Below are 9,488 nucleotides of genomic sequence, written 5' to 3' on the forward strand. Positions count from 1 at the left end.
CCCGATGCCTGGTGTATGATGCGGATAGCTGTGATGTGATATGGCATGTGACATTTTATTTATAGGATGGTAGACCAAGTAAGAAAAGTTGTATAGTTTTTTGAGTGGGTTGATCTTTTTAAATATTCAGCTTGAATGAAATATGGAACATGACTGTAGGCTGTTTTGAATGTATATGAAAGTCTGTCACAGAAATAGAGGTGTGTATTGAGCACTGTCGGAATCTTTACAACAAATGGCAAGAGCAAAAGTAACACTGAGGACGAAAATAACTGCAAAGAAAGATTTACCAAGGTTTAGTGGCAGTGCGAAGTTTTGTTTTGTTATTGAGGCACATCTAGCTGAGTCGTTTTGTGCACATGTCTGTTATGTTAGGCGCATCCAGTAATTGTGCCCTAGTTTTCAAAAACAAAATGTCTAACTGAGTTCATTCAGTAATAGGTTATATAGATGTTATGCTTTTGCTTTTATTGGATAGTACAATCAAGACTTTTGAGCAGCAGTTCAAACTGCATGGTGCATATCCTGGATTATACATTTCTTATAGAAGTTGTGCTGGGGATTCTGGTTACAGTGCAATCCTCATCTCCCGGAATACCATGTCTTCAGTTACTAGGCAATAGTACATGAGAAAAATCCACCCAATAAAGTATTATCCAGTCTATGGTTAGCCTTGTTGTCTTTACAGCCAATCAGAGTATTAAGAAAATGTGAAAGTCATTGTCAGTGCTGACGGCATTTGGTTGAAGCGTGAACACTCGCGTGAGAAACAAACGAAACTGGACTCACGACTTGTACCAACTGCAGTAAGACAGGTGCCTATGCTGTTCAACTAAACTGTTTTATAACATATGGATGTTCTAAATATGTATTTCCTTATTGTATTTTGCTGTGTTGTGAGCTTGTAAGCAATCCCATGGTACATTTTAACAAGTTAACTGAGATGAAGAGTTTCATGTTAACGTCGGTGTCAAAACTCAATGAAAAAAATGTGCCTCCGAGATGATAAGGAACCTTGTGTAGAACACACACACACGTTTGTAAGAAACCACACTATTAATGCTTATGAATGTATGCACAGAGAAGGGGCTAATAATAAGAAAGCTGCTGACACAGGAAGAGTTTGGTGTAATGTAGATTGAGTCGAATTTAGAACTCATAGGTTCCATTCATATTTGTGTACAGCAGCACTTCATATATTCCAGTCAAAATTAGATGCTTTCATTAAGCCAGTACAAAGGTAAATCTTTATGAATTCGTCTAGTTTCCCTTCCAACTCAGAGACCAAACTTTCTCCTTTAGAAACATAAAACAGCATGTTACTGTGTGACGGTTTACAAAGATTGTGGAAAAAAAACTGATTTACGAGTGCTATTTGAAAAATAATGAAAAACAGATGCATGTGTTGTGTTGGCTTGGAAAACTGCATTTCTGGAATGTGCCCGCAGAGTTTGAAAACTATTTGTTTGATGTCTGACAGGTTTCTAGTGAGTATTGATAATACTGCATTACTGGAGATGAAACGGGACCCATATTCATGGTATTTAGAAACTTACATTGCATTAAGTTTCATTAAGTTTCAAAGCTAATGTCAGTCAGTGTGATTAACAAATAAATAATACTGTAGTTTTTATCAATCCTTCCCCTTTACTTTTTTTTCAGGCACTGTAGAAACAGATTTGTTGAACTGTGCATTCTTCCAAAATATGTAATTTGGTCTTACTGAGCCCCCTGAAATGTATTTGCATGTACACTTTAGACTTTAGACCAATAACATCAGAATTGTCTGCGTGTCATTAGGAAGATTCCCAAATGGTTCCATCCGCTAGCGCAGGCACTACTGATTCACTTTCTGTATTTCAACAAAGGCAATCTTGTGTTACGTACCTGGTGAGAATAACATCAGTTGAAAAAAGAACCCGACAGCTGCAGATAAGGCTTTCAAATGAATTGCAATACAGCGTGCTACTGGGTTACCTCTCTTAGATTTTTGGTATAACATACATACAGTATATTTATTTCCTGACATACATAACAGAAAAACACACTCGCATCTCACATGAAATCTGCAGAATTTAGTGGAAGAGGATCCATTACCTTTAGTATTTTAAATGACTGGACTTGCAAATGATTTCCTTAATTACTGCTTAAGTAATGTTCTGATGCGGGATAATGTCCAGGTCATTGCTCTGCAAGTCCTTCATCAAGACAGTTCAGGGCATAACTGTGCCATCAGCGTCTTGATTTATGGTTCTATTTTTTTCCTCCTTTTTTTGTACCCTTTTGCTTAGCAACCACATCACATATGCGTAGTAGTTTGTATTCAGCTAATCACGCTTCTGAACACATAAATACAGCATCAATTGCTAAATGCATTCCTGTCTGTTCCGCATATTTGTAAAATTCAGCTGTGTGCTTATCTGACCTTGTCTTTGGGTGCCGTCGACCCTTCCCCAAAAGTATTTAAACTAGGAAATAGTGCTGTTGACAAAAGATGAATGAGCTACAGGCTAAATTAATCATAAAACTGTATTTAGTCATCAACAAAGGGGCATTACAGCTCCTTTTGAAGGATGCATCGGTTTTAATGTTTCACACTCCTGCTAAGTAGTGGAATTATGAAGGCTAAAAATCCATCTGCTTAGGCGATTACCTACAGTAGATTTAAAATCCCTCCACGTAATTGCCTTGTAAGGTCTGAACGACCAGAGATTTCTTCCCGTAATTTAGTATCTTTGGCGTTAATTCAATTTTTGGCAGCATTTTTAGTAAATTGCCACAGGAATGAAGCCCCTGCAGAGCCCAAGTACCCAGAAGCTGCCAAGACGGTTCAGTGATTTAATGGTGGTGTCCTGCAGCTCCTACTATAATCAGCAGATGCCATGATTTTCAGCATAAATGTTTTCTTAACCTCCTCTGTCAAAGTGGAAGAGCCTTCCTGCACAGAGCTTGCATCTTCTGATCACATTTGTTTTTAGCTTGCTTTCGCATAATTAAAGTCCCAAGATGATCCCTAGCCTTTTACTTTTTTATTATAAAATGTTGGTCTAGACGCAGTATTTGCCTGGTGTGCGACTGATGAAGGGAAAATGAGAGAAATTTTACATGAACTCATATTTCCCTTATCACTAATAATTATCATTCTATTCATCAAGTGTCAGAGAAACTAAAGGTGCTGGTTATTGTTATCCCACTCAGTGCAGGCTCAGGCAGCCTATTGAGACTTTTGACGTTGGTGTTGAAATTTCTTTGCCAAAAAAAATAATCTCTAAACAAATGATGAGGGAATTCAGTTATGGTAGTGTGAATATCGGGTTCTGCAACCTTGTGCATTTTGACACCAATCTCTTGATAATATTAAACCTTTTCAACTTTTCTGTAGAGTTCTCTGCCCTATGAGACAGAAAAGTGACACAAAATAATTCTACTACTAAAACTAGTAATAATAATAACATAATCAATGTTCTCATTGTTATACCTTAAATAAAACCTGCAACAAAACTAATAATACAATCACAAAGACCTGAATTATATATATTTTTTTGTATATTGTATGTATAACAAGAGCAGCTCTGGCATACAACCATATACACAATTGCAAGGTATTTTGTCAGTCCAATCCGTCTGTCTGTCTGTCTGTCTTAATAATCACTGGACTGGTGATAAAAATATTTACATTGATGAAGCACAAGTGCTTTAAGAATGTAAATATGTGTCCAGGAAAGCTGTACAAATAATGTGTATCTAAATCAGATGGTTGTTACTAAAAATATCTGCTCTAAATGTTTAAGTAAAATTACTCTTGGTGAATGTACAGTAAATAAATCGCAATGTGAATGCCTGAACAAAGGGGTAAACGGCATGCATTCGGGTGAAACCTGAAAGTGAACGTGGGGCTCTGCAGCTTTAAGAGGCAATACATTCAGTTGATCTTGGGTTACTAGGCCATATCTGTACTGCTGCGAAGATGAATGGAGGATTGTGCACATCACTTGATTTGAATATTAGCCAGTTTAGGATTCAAATGCAGACCTGATTGATCTGCAGACTTCTTCCGTCAGAGGGTAATTATTATGGTAGAAATCATATTATGTGGTGTGCAGATTGTAAAGCCCTATTGCTAATGCATGAAGGATACGTGTTGGACAAATTAAAATATTACAGCTATGGCCAGGTAATTTACTACAAGACTTGATAAAAAGTATGATTCAATAAGTATATGAGACTGATTTTTTTTTGCTGTTTTTCAACCAGATCAATATCCCCCACCCGCAAGTAGGAAAAATGAAAACAATGATCAAGTCACATCAATACCCCTTTTCAAGGGTTTTCCGGTTGAGAACACACTTACTGACATTGATTGTCTTTTAATATGTTAGTTTAAAAGGCAGGCAAGCACAGATAATGTGATTGCACTTTATTTGGTTGTGATCATCTAGTTTATTGTTCATTAATAAGATGTGTTGATATCCAGATGACCTACATATCGTGACTAGCAAATCCGAGCAAGTGAAAGTAATGCCTAAGAGGAGACAGAACTGAGTGTTGCCCCCAGGAGACCAGCTAAGGGCATCAGGAGTGACAGAAAGAGACAAGCAGCCAGGAGAGCACAGAGGAGGTCCAAAATCAGTACAACAACATAGAAAAGGCAGATTAATGAGATGCAGCAGCTAGTGTAGGCGAAATTAACTCAAATTAAAAAGAAGAGAAAGAACAAGCAATTAGTCATTATACTTTGACTGCAAGTTAAATCATAGAAACTTTAAACCATAACTATTGAGGTTTAACTCCTGTCACTGTGATAAATGAAAATGCTCATTTATTAAAGAAAAAAACATGGACTGAGCCTTTTGTTGGTGAATGTAAAGTTATTCTGCTTTGGTCATCGCAGCAATTCCCCACATACCTCAGGAGAACTGGTTCAGAAGGTTCCTTGGGCGTCCTCCCGATCCCACGACCAAGCCAGTTTACTCTTTTACACCCAGGAACTCGAGAGCGTATGTCAGCAAGCTATCGGCCTCTGGTGAACAAAGGCCAGGCCAGCCCTGCAGGTGTCCTCCTGGGATCACTATGTGCCCGGCCGGTAGGGTCTGCTGTAGTGCGATGAGGGGAAACTGTCCCTGCCGGTTATTTATTTTTATTATTTATTTTTATTTGTTTTGTGTTTGTTTTTCCTGTCAATTTTACCTGCGTTTTGACAGGTCCATATCTGCTTGCTTAGTGAGGTTTGCGAGAGCCTCCATTTTCTCCCTAGTGACCTCAAGGTGATCATTCCCAGAGATGTGTTGAGATTGTCCAAGGGACTGTAAAACACTAATCCATCACCACAAGCCCCTGGTCAAGAAATGACACTGCAGTAAATATCTTTCGCAGCTGCCTTTTAATGTACAAGCTGTTTTCGGTAGGGATTTTCAGCATACCCATGAAACACACTGTCACAAATGAATGTCTCTGCTCCAAAGTCATTACTGATGGGATGATAGAACATCTTTTACAGAATAACCGGGAGACTTTAAATGTCATGTCAAGTTTGTCGATGCTGTTACTCCAGCCTCGTTTCAAGGTTACATGAATATGGAGTTTCCCGTCTTTAGAACTTTGAGATCTGCAAAAGGGGGATAATTCATAATGCGCCCTCGATTGTCAGCAAGCAGCGTGATAAAATAAAGACTGTAGCCTGGCACTCCTTGTTGAAAGTCAATCAGCCAGAGCCATTTAATCATCAGCCAGTGTAACTGACTGCTACAGCAGGTATGATATGTCAGGATCGCGGTCTCTCTTTAGTAACCTGCTGGAAATTAAATAGAGGCACATCCATGCCTTAGAGAATCCCTTGCAGACTTAAGCCAGGTGTGGATGTAAGAGTAGAAGTTTAAGTGCCTATCCCACTTGTCTAGCACGACATGAAAATATGAATGTAAATCAGTCTATTAAAGATGCATTGCCTACATCAGTACCATTTTTCCCCACAGGCTGATTTTGCTAGAAATAAGTATTACTTCTAAACAGACCACTGTTGGGTTCTAGTTACACTTCCATTTCATTATTTGAGTCTGTGGTAGTCATTTACGCATGTCTGACTGACACTGCCTTGCTTTCACCCTCTTGTGCTGAATGATTCCTCCCCTGTCTGTCTAACTGCTGTTTGTCTAATGATTTATCTGCTTTACATGGCCCACATATGAAAGCAGCTCGGTCCCCCTTTTTTTGTTGTTGTTGTTTGTTTATAGTTTCATGAGATTTTTTTTTTTTCCTATCCAACTGCAGAAAACCTGAAGGCACCTTTGGAAAGGTCACGTTCTCGGCAGAATATAAATTTCAGCTCGACAAGAGCACCAGTTGCCAAGGAGCTTAATTATGAATCGGAGCCTCATTCATCTACAGCAAGAAGCAGGGCTGCTGGAAAGCGAGAGGCCCACATTGGCCCAAGCACCCGGGAGAAGGAAACTGAGCCTTCCGGCTACACTCCTAAGGAAGACAATGATGTCGAGGCCCTACTGGCTCGGTTACGAGCCTTGTAAACCCACTACATTACACCACTGTACCATTACCTTTCTCCACACACTCCTGATATAAAAGAGAGATGGGGGTAGAGATTACAAGCCTTGTAAACCCACTGCAGCGTTATAGTGTCATTTTTGTAATGAGCAAAATGGTATATCACATACCTGCTCACAATTAACCTTTATTTGAAGATCTTAACCTTTTTGAGCTCCTGACATTTTGTTCAATAACGTTTTAAGGCTTATGACGGAACAGAAATGAATAAGCTAGGTTATTATTTAGCACCTACAGTTTGCCCTTCGTACATTGGTGTTTTAAATGTTCTCTTGAGACGAATGGGGGGTCACTGCAAGCTGTTACTGCAATAACATTCATGACACATGGAGTTAGTCCTTGTTGTCGATCATTTTGTGCATCCTGCTGCCCAATTTCCATTCTCTTTGGTGATGTGTTCCTCAACGACAACGTTCCCAACTGAGTTCTGCAACAATATAGAGTGTGGTCACTATCAGCAGATGCTCCTTAAAACAAGGTTGACTGTATTTTTAGTTAATTCATTTTAAGTATTACTATGACTTTCAAGGAATGTTGCATATATAATCTTGCCTGTAAAACAACAAATTAACCAAATGTTTCCCCCACATGAATTTAGACCACACTTGGTTATGTAGATACACACTGGGCAGTAAAAGGTTAAGGAAACATTTAGATTTTATATTTATACCTTTATTTATTCACTTCTGCACCTCTTATATTTTTTTGCATGAACACCAAAATACTGATCTTCTGTGTAGGTTAAAATGTATTCAAACAGGGAGACACATATAGCTATATCTATGCAAACTGTTTTCATAAAAGCTGTATCTGTATACACTAATGTATGTTTCATATAATTGTCAGTAAGCGTTCTATTTTGGTAAAGCTGTCTTGATTATTTCTCTGTGTACACTGCCAGAGAAGAATTACTAAATAATGTAGATCATTACCATACAAAGTAACTTTTTTTTTGGTTTCATTACCTCCATTTGATTGAACATGTAATTGCAGTAAGCAGATTCATCTTATAATTTTAAACTTCTTCCCAGTTGGATTCCGATAAGTGTGTTTTGCACTAGGATGTAGAATTGGATTAAGCCACACACAGGGATTTTTCACAGTTAATTTTAATAATTGCATATTCTCCCAAGCACTACAAGTGTAATAATCTGTTAAAAAACAAACAAAAAAAAAAGTATAATTAGAATTAAATCAGACAAGATAACTTTATCTTACCGCTGTATCCAAACAGAACAAGTGAATTTCTTTCTTTCTATCTTTAGTAAATGTACTTTTTCTTATTTACTGATCTTAATTATTATAAATGTTTAATTATAGAATAATATAATGAAAAAAAGCATTTTGTTGCAGAAAACATCATGTATACAATAAAATGAAATGAAGTGTAAATGTTTTTTCTTGTTTTGGGGAAGAAGCAGTCTCACATTTTAAAAGGTCTGCTACTATTCAGTCACTCAACGAATCTCATTTCATTACGCACAAAACAATTCAGCTGTCATCTAGCGTTGTTAATGTAAACCTGATTATATGTACCAATACAGATGGGTTTGTTTAGGTAATGAGAATGCTACCTGCAATCAGTGCTCTTAATGTATTCTAAATACTAATTACAATCCTTACCACGGGTTTGGCTTTCATTTGAATTATCCTGTGCAAAAACTGAATTGTGTTGCCCAAGACATTGCTAGATTATTCTGACACACACTGTTATAAAGCAATTAAACTTCCAAGGATTATTTATATTTTCAACATTAGGGAATAAAAAATAAGAAGTAATTTCAGGTTCATCTTTTCTTTGGCACTTAATCTTTCTAAAATCTTACATTTTTCTTGTACAAATGTTATACCTTTTCAAAGCTGGCAAGAAGAAGAATGTTAAAATATGATTTAATATATTCAAATTGTTCTTCGAAGGATGCACACGTCCTGTAATCATGTGCAATTCAACCGTGTCAAATGATAAAAGATTGTTGGGTTTCAACTGTAAAACGTAAGTGCTGATTCACATTTACTTCTACATATACAAAAACGCTGCAGTCAAGAATGTGAACTATTCAAGCTAGATGGAATCTTATTGAGCACTGTCTGCCTCATGCTGGTTTCACATTTTTCCAGAGCATGCTTGGAGTTTTCCAAAGAATACCTGCAGAGTTTTAATTTTATTTTGCATTATTCTTTTCAAAAGTAAGAATGTCTGTGAGATGTTATCAACAGATCAATACCGGAGCTGAGCAGGTGGTCTATAATGGTCACAGATCACTGCGGGATCTAGTAGGTTCTCTGTTCTAACTAACTTCAAAAAATATCTTTTCAATCCCTCCATGGGGGCAAGTCACAAAGGTTCTGACAGTTTTTGTTGGTCTCCTGTTGTGAGTTAATAGGAAATGCATCACTTCTCATTAGAGAGAACCAGGGAGGACTTGCCGGTTTCATACCACGTGACTGAAGCAGCATTGGCTCTCCTGCAACCAGAGCAGAGTTTTGACCCCAAGTATATTGGGAAAATATCCAATACACAAGGGTTTACACCGGATTGCTTTGATATCTTTAATGCCCACAAAGCCTCGGTTTCTTAGCCAAGAAACAACGTAATGGCATATCTGTGCCTCCTTTGGAGCCAGTAATGCCATTTATTATTATTATTATTTATTTCTTAGCAGACGCCCTTATCCAGGGCGACTTACAATTGTTACAAGATATCACATTATACATTATTTCACATTATACAGATATCACATTATTTTACATACAATTACCCATATATACAGTTGGGTTTTTACTGGAGCAATCTAGGTAAAGTACCTTGCTCAAGGGTACAACAGCAGTGTCCCCCACTGGGGATTGAACCCACAACCCTCCGGTCCAGAGTCCAGAGCCCTAACCACTACTCCACACTGCTGCCCATTTCCGGCGACACCGGATATTCT

The 9,488-nt window shown here is 37.8% G+C and overlaps 1 protein-coding gene across 3 annotated transcripts in view; it reads left to right on the plus strand.

Annotated features, from left to right (window-relative positions):
* The window catches only part of LOC117405378 (protein diaphanous homolog 3-like), a 300,571-nt gene extending 292,253 nt beyond the window's left edge, over positions 1 to 8,318 (plus strand). For all 3 annotated transcript variants that reach the window (XM_059030274.1, XM_059030275.1, XM_059030276.1), the window contains one exon: positions 6,268 to 8,318. In XM_059030274.1, coding sequence (XP_058886257.1) covers positions 6,268 to 6,521 — 254 coding nt within the window. In that variant the 3' untranslated portion in view covers positions 6,522 to 8,318. The remainder of the gene's footprint in view (positions 1 to 6,267) is intronic.
* Positions 8,319 to 9,488: the final 1,170 nt, after the last annotated feature.

The sequence above is a fragment of the Acipenser ruthenus genome, chromosome 9, assembly GCF_902713425.1.
Source record: "Acipenser ruthenus chromosome 9, fAciRut3.2 maternal haplotype, whole genome shotgun sequence".
Classification (NCBI taxonomy): Eukaryota; Metazoa; Chordata; class Actinopteri; order Acipenseriformes; family Acipenseridae; genus Acipenser; species Acipenser ruthenus.